At 38.9% G+C, this 22,031-nt stretch overlaps 1 protein-coding gene across 1 annotated transcript in view; it reads left to right on the forward strand.

Moving 5' to 3' along the window:
- Positions 1-22,031, forward strand: part of LOC127648606 (GTP-binding protein REM 2-like) — a 40,952-nt gene that overhangs the window by 13,155 nt on the left and 5,766 nt on the right. Inside the window, exon 4 of the mRNA XM_052133276.1 lies at positions 15,687-15,864. Within this exon, the coding sequence (XP_051989236.1) occupies positions 15,687-15,864 (178 nt within the window). The remainder of the gene's footprint in view (positions 1-15,686; positions 15,865-22,031) is intronic.

The following is a 22,031-nucleotide window of genomic DNA, read 5'->3' on the forward strand; positions in this document are numbered from 1 at the left end:
GTGCATCAGCCTTGGTGTTCTTAGAGCCTGGGCGAAAGGTTACTGAAAAGTCAAAACGAGTGAAGAACATGGCCCATCTGGCTTGTCTGGGGTTTAACCGTTTGGCTGAACGAATGTACTCTAGGTTCTTATGGTCGGTAAAGACAACGAAAGGGAACTTCGAACCCTCCAACCAGTGACGCCATTCTTCCAAGGCTAGTTTAATAGCTAGCAACTCCCTGTTCCCGACGTCATAGTTTTGCTCTGGGGAGGACAGTTTATGGGAGTAGAAGGCACAAGGGTATAGTCTAGCGGGAGCCCCGTGCCGCTGCGAGAGTACTGCTCCCACACCTATCTCAGAGGCATCCACCTCCACAACGAAAGGGAGAGTAGGATCGGGTTGTTTGAGAACTGGGGAACTGGTAAACGAGTCTTTCAAAGCTTGGAAGGCTTGTTGGGAAGGAGTGGTCCATGTAAAGGACTTGGGTTTGCCTCGTGTGAGAGCAGTAAGAGGTGCAGCAATCTTCCCGAAGTTCCGAATGAAGCGCCTGTAGTAATTGGCGAAACCTAGGAAACGCTGGAGCTCTTTCAACATCTTAGGCTCTGGCCAGGACTGGACTGCAGCCACCTTGTTGGTTTCCATCCTCATCGCTCCTGCGGACAAGACATACCCCAAAAAGGAGACAGAGGAACGATGAAAGGCACACTTCTCCACTTTAGCGAACAAATCGTGTTCTTTGAGTCTCTGTAACACCCTGGAAACATGGTCTGTGTGTTCAGATAGTGTAGAAGAGTAAATCAGCAAATCATCAATGTAAATGATGAGGAATTGGTTTAACATGTCTCGAAAGATTTCGTTCATGAAGGACTGGAATATCGAAGGAGAGTTAGCGAGGCCGTAAGGCATAACCAAGTATTCGTAGTGCCCCCTAGTGGTGATGAAGGCAGTTTTCCACTCGTCTCCCTTTCTAATGCGCACAAGGTTGTATGCACTCCTTAGGTCAAGCTTGGTAAATATTTGGGCTTTGCTGACTTGTTCAAGGGCTGGCTGGATAAGAGGCAAGGGATAGGTGAACTTTACAGTTACATTATTCAAGGCACGGTAATCGATACAAGGGCGAAGTCCACCATCTTTCTTGTCCACGAAGAAGAAGCCCGATGCTACTGGGGAGACAGATGGTCGGATTATGCCAAGGTTGAGCGCCTCGTCGATGTAGTCTTCCATGGCCTTAGTTTCAGGCAGCGTTAAGGGGTATACTCTGCTCTTAGGGAGCGGGGACCCCGGAAGTAGATCGATGGCGCAATCCACACTACGGTGTGGAGGGAGGCTAACCTGGGTCTTTTCGAACACATCAGCATAAGCAATATACTCAGAGGGAATGGAGTCCGGAGACTTCATTTCGGGGCTCTCTACAGAGGTTGAGAAAACAGGTAGGTGAATACAATGAGACAGACAGTGGTTATTCCAGCACAACAGCTCCCCCGTGCGCCAGGAAATATGGGGGTCATGAAGAGATAGCCAGGGGTGGCCCAAAACTACTGGGTCTCTTGGTGAACGAACTACGAAAAACTGAATGATCTCCTTGTGGAACAAGCCTACTTGAAGGGATAACGGCACAGTTCTGTGGGTAATAAATCCAGAGCCGAGAGGGGCTCCATCCAAAGAATTGACCTTGAGGGGTGGTTCAACCAGACTAAGAGGGATACCAAGCCTTTGGGCCAAGCTATCGTCCAAAAAATTCCCTGCTGCCCCAGAATCTACTAGGGCTGGGGCAGAAAAGGAGACATTGTCACGTGTCAAAACTACAGGGAGGCAGACTTGTTTCTGGGTAATGCTAAGAATGACGGATGTTCTAACCTGGCTTCTGGAGGGAGAAGGCTGAGGACAGACTAGGCATGAAGCGATGCGATGCCCCGGCTTTCCACAGTACAGACAGAGGCGCTGCGTCAGGCGTCTAGCTCGCTCTCCAGGCGTTAACGGAGTGCGACCAAGCTGCATGGGTTCAGGACTGGCAGAGCTTTCCAGAGGTGGGGGGTTAGAAGAGTCTGAAACCACAGCGTTCCTGGTGAACGGAAGAACTTCTAAAAGCGCGATCTCGTAGGAGATTATCCACTGTAATGGAGAGTTGGATATAATTCTCCAAAGACAATGATTCTCCCTGGCAGGCCAGCTCCATTTGCAATTGAGGACTCAAACCCAGGCGATAGACAGTCAGAAGAGCGGGGTCGCTCCACCCGCTACCCGCGGCAAGGGTGCGGAATTCCAGGGCATAATCGGCTGCAGTGCGTGACACCTGCTTAAGGAATACGAGGCGGCTGCCCACATCTCTTCCAGCTGCAGGATGATCAAATACAACGGCTATCTGGTGACAAAATTGATCATAGGAAGCTAGAAGGGAGCTATTTGCTGTCCACAATGCGGTGGCCCATTGTCGTGCTCTACCGGTAAGTAGCGAAATCAAAAAATGAACCCTCTCACTGTCGGAGTGCAAATGGGGGTGATATTTCAAGTAAAAACTGCACTGCATCAAAAAGCCCTGGCAATTGTCCGAAGACCCATCAAACCTCTCAGGAGGTTGAAAACTTGCGGCGCTCGGCAATACGTTGGGAGTATCAGCGGGTTCAGGGACCGGTACAGGTGGGACAGGATTCAATAGATCAGAAAGAACACGTACCGTTTGTAGGATTTCTTGGATCTGCTGTCCCTGGGTGGTTAACGCTTGTTCATGTCTCCCAACAGTAGATCCTTGAGAAGAAATTGCCGCACAAATCCGCTCTAGTGAGCCTTGAAGGTTTTCCGCTGAATCCATGATGAATTAGGGTTGGTTATTCTGTGACGAACACTGGACAAGATGGATTCAATTGCAGAAAACAGCTTTATTAGCAGACAGGCAAAAGTACAAAGGGGCAAATCCAGAGAAGCGTAGTTAAGAGGAGAGCGTGAAGTCGAAGCCAGGAGATCAGTTAAACAAAACAAAAAAAAACATGAGAATCAACAAACTGGGAAAGACTTGCGAAACACCAGAGTTGGCAAAGCAGAGAGAGTGACAAAACAATAACCAACAAACGTGAGGAGAAAGGGCAGGGTATAAGTAGAGAAAATAAACAGTGCAGGTGAAACTAATATTCGGGTGATTGGGAACGAGTGTGAGAGCTGGAAGGGGCGGAGTGGACTTGGGAACTGGAGTTCGTTACACATATCTCTTGTATTTTTATTGAATGCATAGAAGTGTGGCAGTGAGAAAAAAGTTAAGCAAAAGTAACTTAACACTTAACTTTCCATAAAAGAGTAATTTTTTTTTAAAATTTAGATACTTTTTTACTGAGTAAAATTACAATATTGTAAAGTTATTTTTAAAAGTAATGTTACTCAACACTTGTATCCTCTATAAAATAAGCCTGGTCCAATTCTTTCTTGTTATTTCCCAGTGAGTTATGGCTTCTGTTTTTAGACTGTGCAGGACTTTAGAGTACTGATAATCTAAGACCATATGGATCAATACAATGTGGCATCATTATGCAATTTAATTATGGTTACACTTGTATATTGTGGGATTTGAGTAATGTATAATGTCAGCAAGATGACCAATCTAGATATGTTATTAAGTTGAGAGAAGTTTTCTATTTGTCATGCCTTTTTACTCCCAAGCATTGTTTCTCAGGGTCTTTGTTTATTTTGTTGTTGTTTTTTAAGTCAATTTAGTCACATCTGTACTGGCATATACCTGAAAGTCTTGGCTTCTGAAAAAGCTATTGATCATTTCCAATGTAATTGCCCAGGGAAAAAAAAGACACAATTCACTGAACACGAGTTGACCTTTTTGGTTGAGTAACTTGTCACACTTTGGACTTTTTAAATGGCCCATTATAGGCTATTTAATAGATTTTCAGATCAATTTAAACAGCGAAACAATTAATAAAGAGCAAAACAATTAATAAAGCACAAAACATTGCATGACACAACAAAAATGTAAAGTGACGTATACAAATATTAAAACATTGTTTTGACCAACAGATATTGTTATTAATTAACCTTTAAAATGCATTTGACCTCCCTGAAAATGTAACAACTTGCCCCAACTTGACATTTATGACAGATACCCTTATCCTGAGAACACGGTTCAAACTTTCTGTTAAAATCTACCTTCATTTTATAGTTGTTCTTTGCCTTTTTGCCAGTGTGTTTTTATTGCATTCACTTGTTTAGCCAAGAGCAATTACAAAAATATGGTCTTATATGCTATTCAAAGTGTAGTTTGGAGTTCAGTATATGTTTCTAATATACAACAGCACTACAAATATTTGAATCCAACATACCAAATGTAGAGAAAACAAACATTTGTGCAATTGATCTATGAATCAAAACCTTATACTTTATTGAGATTTAGCCCTTGTGACAACAAAGAAAATATGCTGTGTTCTAATTTGGAGAAAAGAGACTCTTGTGAGCAGTGTCATCTCTTCCCAAGCATCTGTGCAATTCAATTATTTGCATCCATCTTCATCTGGGATGGGAAATCACATTTGATGCTTTTCTGCTAGTTCTGACCTCACTTATTCATATATTGACCACATTTTCATCATTCACTTTTGACTTTCAAGGGAAGAAATCCTTATTAGATAACCCCTTAACATCGTTTTATGTTATATACAATACATTTATATCCTTCACACCCTTGCCTGACAGACCAAAGCATATAGTGTGGGTGTATCATTCACTCAATGTTCTCTTAATACTCTTAAAATGTGATGATAAATCTTGCCTGGAACATACTGATGTATATCACAGTGATCACATGGACACATTTTTGAGTTTTTGTATGAATCATACATGCACAGAATGTGTCTTTTTTTTTTTTTTTTTTTTTTTTGTCACAGTTCACTAGATATCTTACAAACACATGTGCCTGTGATTTTTTTTGCATTTAGATATTTAACATACCACATGTGTGTTATGTTGTTTCTTGTGAATATTACAATTTATGTGACTGATCTGTTGTTGTTGTAAAATCCTGTTCTTCATCATTATCTTCGTCACTTAAATGTAATTTTTAGATATTTTCAAAGTAACACATTTCAATATGGTTGTATGTTATAAGTAGTTTTCATATTAGTTAACAGCAAACTTATTGTGAACAAAATCCACCACTGCAATATACATTTATATTTATTTCTTATGTCACCTACATAAAACGCATCAATCACAATGCAATTTTGCATCTCTGTTACATTAATACTTGGTTTTAAACCAGACAAAGACACTGATAAGAATACGATTTTGCAGTGCATTGTTGGATGTTTTGCACTGCAAATTATGTTTGTCTCATTAGATTTTTCCAAAATCAGATGCTGCTTGATTCACTCCCCTCTCTTTCTCTTTGTGTGGGCAAGCATGAATGTCAATAGCGATACTGCTATCATAGAATGATTGAGTTTTGGACTAATTCCAGGGCAGAGAGAGCAATGACTGGAAGTACTCCAGACTCACCCTATTCCATCACCAACATCTCTCTCTCTCTTGCCATTTTGCCATTTTTCTCTCTCATACCATTTCTGTTCCTTCCTGTACAACCATCCGGCCCTCTCCATTGGTGGCACACCATATCACGTGACCTCTGACCTCAGCAACTGCGTTACATTCCCTACCCGCTTTGCCCATTCCAGGTTGCCATGGTTACCAGTGGTTACTGCAAACAAAAGGATCCCAGATAAACTGTGCAATGATTATTTTTAATTTTACAGATACAGAGCTGCTCTTCTAGCAGCATGGATCACTGATTTTAATGTGTGGACTGATGTGTATATAGAAAGCGGTTTGTCTCGGATGTAGTTACTGTACTTTATAATTAATTTTAAAGGTTTTATTTTAGCAGTGGTTAGGGCTGCACACTTGGTTGAATCAATCCTTATGGTGCAATTATCAAACTACAAAAGGCTGTGATTTAATTAAATGAAAATGTAGTTGCATTTGTGTACTTCAAAGTGAATTAGTGGTTCTCTGTTTAGTCTATTGTCAGCTATACAGTATGAAAATGTGGCTCATGATAAGCTGTTTTTGCACTTAATTTGTTAAAAGGGTCTGAGTTTGGCTTGTATGTGAACACTCCCAAAAAAAGGGGTTTGCAAAGCAGTACACAGTTTCCCACAATTACACTTGCAATTAATCTACGCACAAACATGACATTTCAAACAGAATTCTCAGTTATTGCAGTGGTTACCTGTAAAAACTGAGGTTCAAATGTGTGTGTGCTTTGTGTCACTGCATGTTGATATACATGTAGAAGACTTCACAGAGCTTCCTCAGAATGCCTGATAAGTATTTTTTTTTAATTTGTTTAATTGTATTTTTTTTTATTCAGATTTACCTATTGGATAGTTATTTCCTTTTTAAAACCACTGTTATCCGGCAAAGTTACATAGTTTTAGTGCATCAGTTGATTGACAGATGAGTAGGTGGTGCTTCGCTGCTGTTCAAACAGATGAGTGTTTACACTACAAGACCAATGTGGTTGAAGTGGACATCTCAACATTTTGGACCCTGTTTACACCAGTATTTAGCATGGTCCTGTCTCGGATTGATCACCTACATGCATCTTAATACAATGTGCAAACCAGGCTTAGAGGAGTTTAGAGGAAGCTAGCAAAATGGATAAAAGCTCAGTTTGATGGATGGGAATGCATACAATTTTTTTCGAGGATGATGAAAAAATCATGTCACTTTGAAATCAAGCGATTTGCCTACACCTGTGTTGCCTATGATGGTATTACTTTCAATGTTGTCCTCTCAATGGATTCGCAGTTTCTCTGACATAGCATAAATTCTGGTGTGTAGGCACCCTACCACATGACTCAAATGCTTGAGGCTTTACTCCAAATTGAGTTCTTGCTTGACTGTTTGTAGTTTTCACACACCCTACTGAACATAAGAGTTGCTGATCTGATGTAATTTTATGCCTTTTTGTGGTTTGAACTTTGATATCCAAGCAGCAGAAATATTAGATTTTGAAAATGTATCATATTGCAGTTAAAATTGAAGTCCCAATTTGTGTCAAAATAATTGCAATTAGGAATGCCATGATGTACGTTTTTGATGCCTGATCTCAATAATATACTCTAAAAAGTATAAGGATGGGCAAGGAGGAACTTATAACAACATAAAAAAAAGGACACGGGCATCCATGCAACATGGCCACGTGCGTCTCTCTCTCCCGAACCGGCATCTCCGGCTGCCCTTTATCTCGCTCTCCCACTGATCAGCTGATTCAGTGCCAGCCATGCACCATCACGGCCCAGCCACGCCCTCCTCCTCATCACATATACTTGGCTATTTGTTCGTTAATATTTGTAACATATATAAAAAATTTAGGTCAAGCACCACACAAAATATTTAAATCTATTTTATTTTTGCCACGTGTAAACAAGACATTTCACGGTTTTTAACTGTATATTCTGAATTCTTATGGTTAAATTAACTGACATTTTTAAATACGGTTAATAGTGAAACTGTTTAATCACGACATCCCTAATTGAATTATGATGATCATTTTTGGACCGCACTGTGCACACTTAGTAGTGGTGATGGAGTCCTCTAAGCATGTTATCTTTGTGTATCTGTAGGACAATTTTATCATAACCAATTAATGGTAAAAGGCTTAGGTTTCGGTGAATGTCAGCACTTTCGGGAAACTAGGTAAGCATAATCTGCTCCGAGGGATGCAGTAAATTTACTGTGACTGCAGTCAGTACTGCAGACCTTGCTATCAACTTATTGCATTCACAATGGGGGGGGAGGGGGGGACTTAGTGAGAGAGAGTGTGTGTGTGTGTGTGTGTGTGTGTGTGTGTGTGTGTGTGTGTGTGTGTGTGTGTGTGTGTGTGTGTGTGTGTGTGTGTGTGTGTGTGTGTGAGCGTGTATTTATCACTTTGTGGGGACCAAATGTCCCCATAAGGATAGTAAAACCCAAAATCTTTGACCTTGTGGGGACATTTTGTCAGTCCCCATGAGGAAAACAGCTTATAAATCATACTAAATTATGTTTTTTGAAAATGTAAAAATGCAGAAAGTTTTCTGTGAGGGTTAGGTTTAGGGGTAGGGTTAGGTTTAGGGGATAGAATATAAAGTTTGTACAGTATAAAAACCATTATGTCTATGGAAAGTCCCCATAAAACATGGAAACACAACGTGTGTGTGTGTGTGTGTGTGTGTGTGTGTGTGTGTGTATATTATATAACTTTCGAATGGGACCATCTGTTTTTTTTATTATTATTATTATCAGCAGACTGGGTGGATTCTGAATTATTATTATTATTATTATTATTATTATTATTATTTTTTTTTAAACCAATTGTGGTGCAGAAATTAGAATGCATAAAATGCTAAAGAGGTATCCAGTTATCTATTACTTTCATAAACTTTAACATAATCTTAACCTTTCCAGTGCAGACTTAAAACTCTAGACTGTATGAAATAATTTTAACACAATGCTGTATCCGTAGTAGCCACAAAGTATGCCAGTTTATTTTAGATTTGTAGCTGCTAAGCTGACCTTCTACTCTCACTGAGACCATTGGATATGATACTTATTCACCCAAACTAACACAACAACCCAGTCAGGGCATTCATTCACATGCAAACGGATACATGCTCGCAAATGAATAAACATGCAATCCAGCCCAAGACTAGGCTGCCTTGGTTAGCTGGGTGACTTAAAGTTATTTTGACGGGGGGGAATTGTTTGTTTTTTTTGTTTAATTCATTCTCTTTCCAAAAACTGCTGACACATGGTCAACTACGTCCTTATGCATGCTTGGGACGTATTCTGTCTCCTGTCCTGTCATTAGTCAGCTCTTAGAATTACATCATGCCTTGCTACTCTCCTTTCCATGCTTGAGCGTGAGTGAGTTACAAGCATAAAGTATGTCAGTCAATGCAATGATGCCATGGTCCGGTTCGACAGATTAACTGGAAATGTTATCTTAATTTGAAGGTGTAACTTTTTAGTAAGCTATTTGTACATTTATTTCCCTATAACAGCAAACCTACTGTAAATGTGCACAATGATTCACAGGTAGAGATTTTTCTTATTTATTTGTTTTTTGATTGGTTGAAAAAGTGTGGACCGCTGAGCCTAGGGCTGTCACAGAGATTGGTGTGATATGTCATAAGACATATTTCAGTGATATATGTCAGGTTGTTGGGACATTTTACATGTGGTATTCCAAAAAATAAATAAATATATTTAAAAAAGATTTGCACACAAAATTGAATCAAAATTGCAACAGAAGCATATTTATTTCATATATTAAGAGTTCAGTGGATCAGATTACCATTTTAAATGTTTATAGTTGCATATTGCAAAGTCGCATTCTATTTAAAAAATACAAGGCAGTGTAAAGCATACAGTGTGCAGTATACTGTATGCTAGTATTCCATTCCAAACATCCACACTAATATGCTGTTGTTTGAAAACTCTTATTTACAGTTTCCTAAACTCATAATTTTCTAAAGAATGCAGTTATGAAGAGCGTTTTTGAAAGTCTCCCATATCAGATGCGAAATAGCAAAAATAAAAATAGCAGATGTAAATAGCAAAAATCTAAGTTTTTCCAAACTAAAACATATTAGTGTGGACGTGGACATAGCCTGGATCTCCTAGCTAGCCATTAACACTGTGGAACTTTCTCCCAGTTACTGTCTGATGCTCTTGAACCAATAGATTGGGCTACTTTGCTTGGCTATAATTGATGATGCTAAGTGGCTAATGTTTTCCAGGATTCCGGCATGCTGTGGAGATGAGGCGTGGAAGGGGCAATTGTGTGCGAAATCGGACGAGGTGGTTTGGATTGTTTTTTTGTAGATGTGTTAAGAATACGTCTATATATCTCAGTCTGACAGAGTTTGTAGAGTACTGCTGGGAGCCATATGGTTAAGTGTGGAATGATTCTAAAGTCATTATTGTAAAGTACCATAGGGACATTTTTGTTTGTTGTTGGTGTGCTTGGCAGAGAAAGCAGGCTTTTATTTTTGTGGAGGTATGTGATTTGATTATAGTAGTTTAATTGGCTGTGTAATTGCTAAGAAAGCACTTTTGGATTGGATGGATTGTGGTGCTGTCCACGAAAATGGTACGAAGCAAACTTTTTTTTCCATTTTCAACAAATGGACTGACTGGCTATCAACCTCGGGATGTCAAACTAAATAGTTTATGCTATTTCCAATTAATTTCATAGTAGTTTTGCAACTCTCTTACCAACATTCAAAACCATTTAAAACCTGTTATTTTTGTAATTTTCTAGAAAAACGTTGATTTATGTATGAAATTTAATTAAATGGAAGAAATACAAATAAATAAACGACTAAAAAAATTGCCTAAAAGCTATCGTTAGGGTATGACTAGTTTGGGACAAAATATTGATTGATAAACACATTCTTCCTTTATAAATTCAAATATATATTTTTTTAATTGTCAAGGGACACCAAAGTGTACTGTATTCATGGAAAGTGCCATGCGTTTGTGTGTGGGTTTTCTGGCAGAGTGCGTATATTTGTGTGTATTTGTGGTTTTGAGAGGAGGCAATGTGGACAAATGGTCTTTGGTGACTGTCTGCAGGGGTGTGGCACATCACTCGGTGCAAAGAAACAAACTCGAAACACTGTTAAGTCCCAGCATCCAATTATCAGACTCAACCTCTCCCCGCTACAGAGCAACAAATTAAAGTCTTGTATCCGCAATGCAAGCGCCTCTTCCCCCTTGACTCCCTCTCATGTTCATCCATTATTTTTTCATTTTTCTTTCTCCTGTATTGACTCATGGTCAGGCCCTGGCCTACTGTAATTTCGATGCAATCTGTCTTCCTATGCCAGGCTGGTTGTTATAGCGGGAAGGAAGTGGGTTTGTATAAAATGACCCAATGGAGAGAGAGAGAGGAACAGTGTCTGGAGAATGAGCTCCGGGTGAAAGATTAGTTAGGGGATATTTATTTTAATGGCATGTTGTGCCCAGATTGTAATCTGCTTTATGACCTCCCATAAACTCATTTTATTCTGAACCAAAACCTTAAATGCAGCAACAAGAACCACAGTGAGGAACAAATTCAAGGGTTTAAAGATGCATTGTGTAGTTTCTGCACCACTAGTTGCACCAAACAGAATTGCAAATATAAATCTTTGTTTCAAACGCTTTCTATCTTAAATTGATTGGACAAACAAATTCTCGCAATTGATTGAGCCAGTGCTGATATGTCAGGACACTCAAAAGGTTTGTCTTTTCAGGGGAAACAACCTACGAATGACCTACATGTCTCTGCACATTAAGCTGGGATATATGAAAGTATTTTAACATTGGAAAAATGCCACACAACAGCTTTAAAAAATTTTAAGTGCAAGGGTAATTTAATATTTCACTTGGGCTGTTGTGATATTCTGGTGAAAGAATGGTCAAAATAGATTTTTCAAATTACATTTTGTTAATTTGAATTAGTCTTTAAAACAATTATGTCAATACAACATTAATCTCTTTCACAAACACAAGCATTTCATAACATTAAATGTGCCTGCTTGTAAAAAGCACCATGCTGTGTGGAAGAACATTTTAGTTGGATTAGCTTGCATAGTTATCTTTTTTTCATTTTAGAAACCCACTTTAATAGCATAAATATGTAATGACATATATAGACAATGTCTTTTAATGAGAGTGCCGGATTTAATAATCTAAATCTGCACAGAGGGGTCCAAAAAGCTGGCAGGCATATTTGCTGACTGCATGGTAGGGATTTGCGTGTCTGCGTGTGTGTGTGTGTGTTTTGTGACAATAATAAATGGAGTTTGTTTGATACATATGCGTGCATGTATTGCATTATCACTGGAGGGTATTAATTTGAATATGCATACCTGCTTGTGTGTATGCAGGGCCATTACGGGAATTGTTTTCTGTGTGCATATCTGGCCCTGAATGGGCGGGCAGTGACAGATGGCCTTAACAGCAGTGGGAGGACTTGATGCTGTTAGTCAGATACCAATGTACATGCTCTTCTCATTTCTCTGATGAAAAGACCTTTTACTTTGTCAGTCCAGCCCCAGAGACCCTTCCATTACATAGAGCATTATCGACGTGTTATGCTGTCTCACCGCTGTGCTGCTTAGACGTTTCCACTCCAGGAAGAAGAGGTCTTCCTGTCAGTGTACACCCCAAATGCCCTTCCTGTGTGGGGCGGTGGCAGGTGGCTGGGCCCTCCCTCCCCTCTCACCTCCAGCTCAGTAGACTCTCATCACTCCAAAGACTGAGGAAGAATTAACAAAGAATCAATTTTGCCTCTTATAGCACTTTTTATTTTCAACCACTGTCTGCGTTTTTGTTACTTCTAATTCACTAAGGAACTATGCCAATCTGGTAACAATGCAAACACATGACATAACATAACATATGTTAAATATAATGTAATATTTACTTAGTTTTCTCCATTAATCATCATCCACATAATCAGAACTGTCTATCACAGTGTAATATCTCTGTGAAAGGCTCACCAGATTTATGTGAAAATAATGACAATTGGCACAAAATAATTGTCTAAAATTGCTTTTTAATGTGTGAAAAGTATAGAGGTGTCAGATATCAGTGAAGGCATTTTGCTGTTGGATTGGCTGCAAATGTGTTGCTCAAAGTAAAAATAGTGTTTTGTCAGTATTTAGTTTGCTGAGAAAAACATTTTAACCGAGACTATTTAGTAGAGACGGGCCAGTTCTATTAAAATGTTTGAAAGAAATGGGAACGCCCAGCTGTCAACAGATGTAGAAAGGAACTCCTGCCTTACAGGTAAAAGAGCTATTCTCCTTTTAGAAATGGACCTCACATGCCCATGGCTGTTAGCTATACAAGCCAGGCAAATTTGCAGGTTTTGTTATTTTATTTTATTTGTTGCGTAATCTAACACTTATCGTTCTTTTACTGGTCAGCTTAAGAACTGGCTAATTGATAATCAGATATGTGCACATTAGACTACTGACTGCCTACTGAGAATTGTGGCATGCTAGCAGATTGTCTTGTGTAAGACTTTGAAATCTCTCAGTATGTTTTAGCCTATGTTTGTGTGCTGATGTTGCTTGTTACTTATTGTTGTATGTTGTATCTGTCTTATCACTATTTTTCTATGTTGTTATTATTTGTGGACTGTAAAAGTCATTTTATGTTTTTTATATCTTGATTTTAGGTTGCCTTCATAATAACTGGCCAGGGACAACAGATGACAATTAGCCTGTTGAGCTAACTCTGGCTCATTTACAGTTATTTTACTGTTAATTAATGAGCACTGTCCCTGTAAAATAAACAAATAAATAAAATAAAATAAAATCTGAGGTTAAGAAGCACAAATTAGGAATCCAGTGTTGTCAGATTTTACTGCCAATATGAAATATGTTCTTTGATCGTAATCTTGACCAACCTTTTTTGAGATTTCAGTGTTCCTCCATCCAAGAAGTTAGGAGCTGCACTTTCATGAGCATTTCAAAGATGTCCGCCAGTGGACTGACTTGCTAGAAAGTCTTTGACTGGCAATGGCTCTGTTTATGATATATATTTTTTTTCTCCCCAATTTGGAATGCCCAATTCCCTATGCGCTCCAAGTCCTCTTGGTGGCATAGTGACTCAATCCGGGTGGCGGAGGACGAATCTCAGTTGCCTCCATGTCTGAGACCATGGCGCATGTGGAGGCTTCACGCTACCCTCTGTGGCATCTACGCACAACTCTCCATGCACCCCACCGAGAGCGAGAACCACATTATTGTGACCACAAGGAGGTTACACCATGTGACTACCCTCCCTAGCAACTGGGCCAATTTGATTGCTTAGGAGACCTGGCTGGAGTCCCTCAGCACGCCCTGGATTCGAACTCCCAACTCCAGGGTTGGTAGTCGGGCTCTGTTATGATATTAAGATAAAATGCCTTAAAGATGCTGTAAGTGATTTTAGCCATTCTAGAATTTTAACAAGATGAGCCTTTTGGATTAGCCATGCCCCTTTTTCCAAAACGCTGCACTCCAACGATACCAAATGAGCTTTATTGAGACTGATACAAGCAGAAACAGTTGTCAAAAACAACAGTAGCAAAATGGCACCCTCAACTGACAACTGTTATGAGCAACATTGCATAAAAATGGCATTATGCCTCAGTAATTCGCTGCAACTATAACACAATGAGAACACGCAAAATGTCTAGAGCTTTCACAAAGACAGGTGAGATATCTTGGGACACTTGGGAGTAGTAAAATGTTTTGTATAACTTTCCATGAAAAAAAAAATCACTTAAAGCACCTTTAACAGCTGGACTCCGTGATTGTGGCTGAATATTTACAGTTACTTTTTGCTTTTCTTAGAATATATAGCTATTGAATGTATTGCCGTGTACTAGTGGGCTATCAGACATCCTTGTATAACAATACTTTAGCCATTTAATACTCAAGTAGTGTAACATTGTACCATTTTATATTTATGTAAAGTTGTTTTGTGATATAAAATATATGTACACATTACTATATTACAGCCTTTTCTGTTGAAACATAATTTTATGTAAAACTGCTTAGAAATTATGTGTTGTGAAAATACAAATAAAAATGACTGAATGTTTTTTATTGTTGTAGTCTGATTTTTTTCAATAATTAGAATTTAATGCCTGATTGAACCGGATTGCTGGTGGTTTGTGCGTATGATTTTGTTTTTGTGCAGAAATACCATGCACAAAAGTGCTGCAACTGTTTAGTGAATTTGTCCTCATGTGTTTCTGGGCTTGTGTGAATCTCATGCTCTGGGGCTGAGTGCGGTTGGCTCGGCTGCAATGTGACTTTTTTTTACACAGCTCTCCAGAGGGCTGGAATTCGCCTTCAGGGATTGGGATGTAGGACACAGGCTTTCTCTCTCTTTTGATCTATCTATTTATCTGTTCCTCTTTCTCTTTAGGAGATACAATGAAAAAAAGGGTAAGGGATAAAAGCATTGTCTTTCTTCTCTCGGTTCATTAAAGATTGAGTGACAGGGGCTCAAGTCATATCCATCATGAATAGAGGGCTCGACTCCTGTGTGACCGTACTTTTACTCTCTCAGCTTTCAAGTGTTTGAAGTGATGTGCAATGACGTTCTCTGGGGTAAATGGTTGTGACAGACTGAGGCATCTGCTCCAAATGGCCGTTTTGAACCCACCTGAGCTCTGTTGCATCAACGACAGAGGACAAACTGTGAGCAGGAACAAACACAAAGCCATCATCCATCAAATCCTGCTAATCCTCTTTTTCACGGACCCAAATAATCCAGAGCTCCACACTAACAAGCTATCCTTCTCTTATTACTGTAGTGACCTGCTTGACTACATAATCCTCTAATACTCATAAAATGGATAGTTCTGACTCTAAATTTTGATTGGATGAGCCATGTTCGAAGCCATTGTAAAATGAACATACCGCACATTCTATATAAATTTAAAAGCAATAATCCACTCAAGACCATGATTTACAGTGATTTTACCATGGTAAAGGAGGTTTTAGGCAATCCGCTTTGCGTTGTGGCTAGGAATACACAATACCTGTGGTAAAATCACTAACTCATTGCTTCTCGTGGCTTATTGATTTAGCAAACAGTCTATACATCAACCATTATATTACCGCATGACGTTGAATGACCTTGAACTCTGATGTAATTGGTCTGTATGTGATTTGATTGACAGGACCTGTCCACCCTGCAATGCGAGGTGTGCATCCTGGTGTTCTCGTTGACGGACAGGCGTAGTTTCCACCGGATTGCCCAGCTCCGCTTGCTGATGAGGGAGTCTCTGCCCCACACCCCAATCATCCTAGTGGGCAACAAGAGTGACCTTGTGCGTTCCCGCGAAATCAGCATTGAGGGTAGGCCTGTTTTCTATGTAATTGAGCTACAGATATCATAATTTAACTAGATTTGTTTGTTGTCTGAGGATGCATTAAATTTATTGAAATAATAAAAATTGTAAAGGCATTTACAATGTTACAATTGACTATTTATTTTCAAATAAATGCTGTATTCTTCAAACTTTGTTCATCCAAGAATCCTCTACTTCCAGCAAGGCAACTGTTTGGCATATACTGATAAATAAAGCTGCTGGTTTAGGACCTGTGAGAGGAGTCTTTTTCTCAAATTAGAGACTTTGATGTACTTGTCTTTTTGTTGTTGTGTATCTGCGTTGTCCGTCTCTCTCTCTCTCTCTCTCTCTCTCTCTCCTCTCTCTCACAGTTAGGTCAAGTTTGTTGTATTCTTTCAAACATAAGTGCATGGAATAGACTTCAAATCTCAAAAGAACAATAATTGATGAATTTGACTGAAATTTGATTTGCAAGTCTAAAGTAACAAAAGAAAAATGCAATACCTCAGCTGGAAGAAGACACTATGTTGCGATTTCCACATTTCATTATGTAGCACAACCATTTTAACCGTTCTAACAAAAAGAAAATGTTAATTTAGTAATAACACATTAAATGTTTTAAGGATTATGTGACACATAATTTTCTTTAGAAGACTAGAGTAATGACTGCTGAAAATAGGGCTTTGCCATCATCATGAATGTTTTTTTTTTTTATAAATTTAAAGCGTATAATTTATTTCAGATTATAGAGATTATATCTCTGTAATCTGTAACCATATTACAATTGAGAAATGAAAATGATTCATCAAAACTAAACATTCTGAACATATTCTTTTTTCTTAAATAATAGCCAAATTACTGGTGCTTCATTTTAATGAATGGGCATTTGCTGTCTGTCACACTGAACCATGACCCCAGGTGTGTGTGTGTGTGTCAATACTGCAGAACAGAAATTCTCGTAGAAGAATATACAAAGAGCTGAGCATTATTATTTGTGCGTTAAATTACACACACACACTTATGTATTTGTGTATGGTATTCTGAGCAAAGAAACATGTATATTTGTGCATTCTTCTGGTGCGTTGATTTGTAAATTGAGTGTATGTGGATCTGTTGTGTACATGTGTGAGAATCCATCGGTTGCCCATGGATTCTTGTGTGTATCTGTCGATCTGTTACGTGAATGTGTTCTGGCCACTCACGATGGTCAACACAACCATAGACGCAGAAGGCCTCATGCTTTATGTGCTAAACCTGTAAAGCTTTCATCATTTAGTGGAGAAAAGATATATATATAAAAGAAATAACCTTTATTCCCATAACAAATAAAGGCAATTTTATTGGGAACGCCGTTCCTCCACGAAATTCACTCTGGGAACTCCGTTCCCCCATGCTGGTTGTATGTATGTTCTTAGTCACTTATTGAATCTAAATAGATGAACAACTTGCATTATTTCAATGGTATGCCTAAATGACTTGTCATATCATCCTGTTCATGTGTTACACTTGCTATAGTTTACTTCAATGTTGTTTCTACATCAGCTAGCATTGTCAAATGCAAATCAAATCAATCACTGGAACAACAGCACCACCTTGAGTAAGAAATAACAAGAATAAGATGAATGGGCCTGGGTAGCTTAGCAAGTAAATATGCTGACTACCACCCCTGGAGTCACGAGTTTGAATCCAGGGGTGCTGAGTGACTCCAACCAGGTCTCCTAAGCAACCAAATTGGCCCGGTTACTAGGGAGGGTAGAGTCACTAGGGGTAACCTCCTCGTGGTTGCTATAATGTGGTTCTCTCTCTCAGTGTGATGCTTGGCAAATTGTGCGTGGATGCCGCAGAGAACAGCGTGAAGCCTCCACTTGTGCTATGTCTTCGCAGTAACGCACTCGACAAGCCATGTGATAAGAGGCACAGATTGAAGGTCACCGACGTGGAGGCAACTGAGATTGGTCCAGATTGAGGCGAGTCACTACGCCACCAAGAGGACTTGGAGCACGTTGGGAATTGGGCATTCCGAATTGGAGTGAAAAAAAGAATATATGTATGCGTACATGTATACTCAATATGCATGTACACATACTCACAACTCTCAGAGCGCGTGTCTAGTGAAACAAAGGACTCCTAGGTTGAAAGTCCTACCTGTCAATCAACTGCTGCGCTATAACAAGATTTTTTAACTTTGCAGTGTGCGGCTTTAAAGTATATTCACATGGACAAGACCACACGGAGGCCTTTCTCAGCAAATATTGATACATGCAATTCAATGAATTAGTCATTAGTCATAACATTTTGACAGCCCTAATAAATGTATAACAAATTAAATTGATAGAAATCAATTCACGATGTTTGTAAATAAAATCATTTTATATAATATGGACAGCAGGCATTAAGTGGCCAGAGCTTTCTGGTGGTTATAAATAAAAATGTGGCATCCGTCAACTGAAGGTGCATCACGATGCATCAGTGTTGACAACTCTGGTGATTATAATGGGAGCATCTAGTTTTTTTATGTCCAGCGTTAATACCGTGTAATATTTTGAATGCTGAATATTCTTAGTGTATCCAAAATACACTAAGGCTGAAATTCTCTAAGTTTGGAACAAAAAAAATTGTGGAGAAGAACAATAAGTAACCATATGAGCAATTTCAATACAGTGCTGGTTTTCAAGCAGTGTAACAAATACTTTTAAAGTACAAAACCAATAAATCAACAGGTGTCTTATTCAAACAATGTCCATTTGGTCTCTCCCACTAGTGAGTCATCTATATTCAACCCTTGCTACTGTGATTCAGCGTATGTCTTAATGCATCTATCTCCATCTGGCCTTATTTATAAAAGGGCTCTGTAAATTCTTGGTTTGAAAATATCACTCAGCTTATCACCATGGACAGGTGCTGCTAGGAGATATCCATTGGTAAGTGGATATATTGTCCATTTAGGGGCTGATATAAGAAAAGAATACAGATTCGCCTGACTTGAGTTTCCTCAGCAGTGCAGCCACAATTTTGTCTCTGTAACACTCATTTAGGAGATAGATGTATATTTGAAAGGCAAATTAGCCCTTAATGAGATTTGTATCCTGGGGGATATAGACATTTGAGAGGCTGGAGGAGAATCACATGGTCTTGAAAAATGTCTCTGTGAACAATTGTTCAGATATGGGCAAATTCGCTAATAACTCTGCACACAGGTGTGTTCATGTTGACTGATTTTGACTGACTGAACACCTAATGATGACGTGGACCAATGGCAGTAAGATGGTGTTTAGCAGCCAATAATATTTTTTTCTAAAAGTTCGCTCAAGGGAGCTGTTACGAAACACTGAAACGAATGCAAAAAGGTATTTTTTGCCAGATTTTGTTCTAAATGATGTCACACCCTGTTCTTTCTTCAATTTCTATAAAGTATATTGTGGCCTTTATTGTAAAGTGTTATCATAATTTAGGTTCCCACACATTTCAGGGTTAAATTATAATTCATAAAATCTGCATTGAAATGACATTTTAAGTTGATGCATTTGGCAGATGCTTTTAGGTCGAAACAAATAAATAAATACAAAATTCTATTTTGTTTGTGTATCCTCAGGCCCTGTGCTGTACAAAAGTCATACCATATGGTGTAAATAAGATGCTAAAACTGGTCATCTGCTACATCCTTAGTCAAGCTACATCTGCCTCTCTCTCTCTCTCATCTGTTTGCTTGGCATGTTTAAGGCATTTTTAATGTTTGCTCTGTATTCTCTCTCACCCACAATGTGCTGGTGCTACTATCTTTGTGTGTGTTTTTGTATTTGTATGCCAATGATGCTATATACTCATTCACTCCCTCACACCTTTCATCCTCTAATTCTCTCCTTCGCCTGTGTGGTGAAGTGAACACCCTATGCCATGTGTTTGCAGGACTGCGATAAGGAGGATAAGGAGAGGGACAGTAAGCTTAGTGTCTTTTAATCAGTAAGAAATTGGTGTGCAGGTGCTTTGTGTATTAGAGCTGATAACAGTGCATTTCCAGTCTTGGGGTAAGTAGGACATTACTTATGCTCTTTTCTTTTGGAGAAATTGTTAAGGTGACGTGTGTAATTTTGTGTAATGTGTAATGTTAGAATGCTTTCACCTATCCTTATTTATTATAGAGAAAGCTAAAAGTAAGCCATTATAAGGTTGATTTCCTTAAACTGTAAATATACTGTGGCTTTGTTTCCTTTTTACTGGTGCTTTTGTTTGTTTGAGCATCCTGAACAGCCTGACAGAGCAACATTGGCTCAACCAATGGAGTGAGTTTTGGGGTGGGATTGGTCTGTTTTACTGGCCAATGGAGGATGGGGGAGTGTTTGAGGAAACTTGTTTGTAAATGGTCATTATTTTGCAATTCCATTTGGTGCCACTAGTGTACCATAAATTGTACATTTCACCTTAAAGGCTAGCATAAATGGGACAGTTTTTAGAAAATTAGACTACAGTTAGTTCTGGTCCTTGAATTTGATTGGATGAGAGGTGTTTCAAGAGTGCTGATAAAGACATTCTATATCAGAGTAATGAGAGATTTTAATGCCAAGAGACAAATGACCATCTTTTGTTTTATGAGTGCTGTTGGGTGAGAGAGAGTATCTGTGTTGTCTGTCAGTAAATTAATTTACTCATTCATAACATATATGTAACACAGCCCTTTGTAGGTGTAGAAAGGAGGAAGCAGGAGTCTGCTTAAACAGTAAAACTTTATTCATTCTAAACAATTATACTCTGTTTGGACTTTTCAGCCGTAGCACACACACAGGTTCAGTTCTCTTTCTCTGAGCTTCTCGTCTCCCCTTTATCTCCACAATGCTGCTCACTGAAACACAGAACAGCTGTTAGAGAAATTATAATTAACCGGTGTGATTCCTTCCCATTCATTCCTCCTCGCTTTCCATTCACAAGCCAGTGCTCGGCCACGCCCCATCACCACAATTTGCATTCTCTCTCATGATGCCTTGACATGCTATTGGAATTATCATACAAGTTTACTTGGAAGATACACATAAATGCCCCCTCAAGTAATAACAACAACTGGGGAAATGGGGAAAATTGATAACTGAATTTGCGAGTTGTGAGGAGACAAACTTTTAACATGGTGGAGGAGAGTACGGTTTCGGTGTTTGTGTCAAAATAAGAGTTCCCCAAGAAATATGGTCCTTCATGTTTTCTTTCTGCCAAAAAAATACTCAAACATGTCATACTTGATATTGACACTTTATAAGGAGGATAATTCCAATAGCTGCATCAATCCATGATTGCTCGAGTGTAGTTAAACTAACCGCATCATCATTACTGATCACAACAGCAACAGATGCAGGTAATCACACATGCTAAGTCAATCTCTCTCTCTCTCACACACACACGCACGCGCGCACACACACACACACACACACACACACACACACACACACACACACACATCCTTGTTACTTCAATGACTTGTTAGAAACAGCCCAAGCAATCATTACTAGTTCTAAAGTGATGCTTTTGAATTTTCTAACAGAGGCTTGGGCGCATCTTTTGAACTATCAGTAGCAGATCCTGATCCGTGGTGTTCAAAAGTAGTTCCACACACAAGGGTTTTTGGGATGCTTCTTAGTTTTTCCATTTATTATTTATTTACTTTACTTATTTATTTTGAACTTGAATAAAAGCAATATCACACTGGGGCAGAAGCTCCGTTTCAGATTAACTACTGTCATGGCGGAGAAACCGTTTGAAAAGAATCTTGCAAACTAGCAACTACTTGCTAACTAACCTATAAACTAACAAGAATATTAATTAATATCAGTTTGTTTATATGAAGCTACCTACTCTAAATAATAACATATTTGTTTTTATGACACAGTCATTTGAAGGTAACTATCACTCCCTTGAGTACTGGAGCTAAAAGTGCATGTTTAACAGAAACTTGTGTTTTTCACTGTCTGCAGCAAGGAGTAAACTAGCATAGAGTAATGTCACATGGCTTGACAATACTTTTCCTCATGATTCTATATTGATACTTTAGATCCAAAAAAAAATCTTTTTTTATGAATTCCTATAAATTCCAACATTTCAACAATCAAGCAGGTCATCTCAATAAGCACAAACTCCGATGTGCAGTTTAATTAAGTTATGAAATTGTGATGCCTTGAAATATGTTGAATTGTG

This window comes from Xyrauchen texanus, chromosome 9 (assembly GCF_025860055.1).
Source record: "Xyrauchen texanus isolate HMW12.3.18 chromosome 9, RBS_HiC_50CHRs, whole genome shotgun sequence".
In the NCBI taxonomy this organism is placed as follows: Eukaryota; Metazoa; Chordata; class Actinopteri; order Cypriniformes; family Catostomidae; genus Xyrauchen; species Xyrauchen texanus.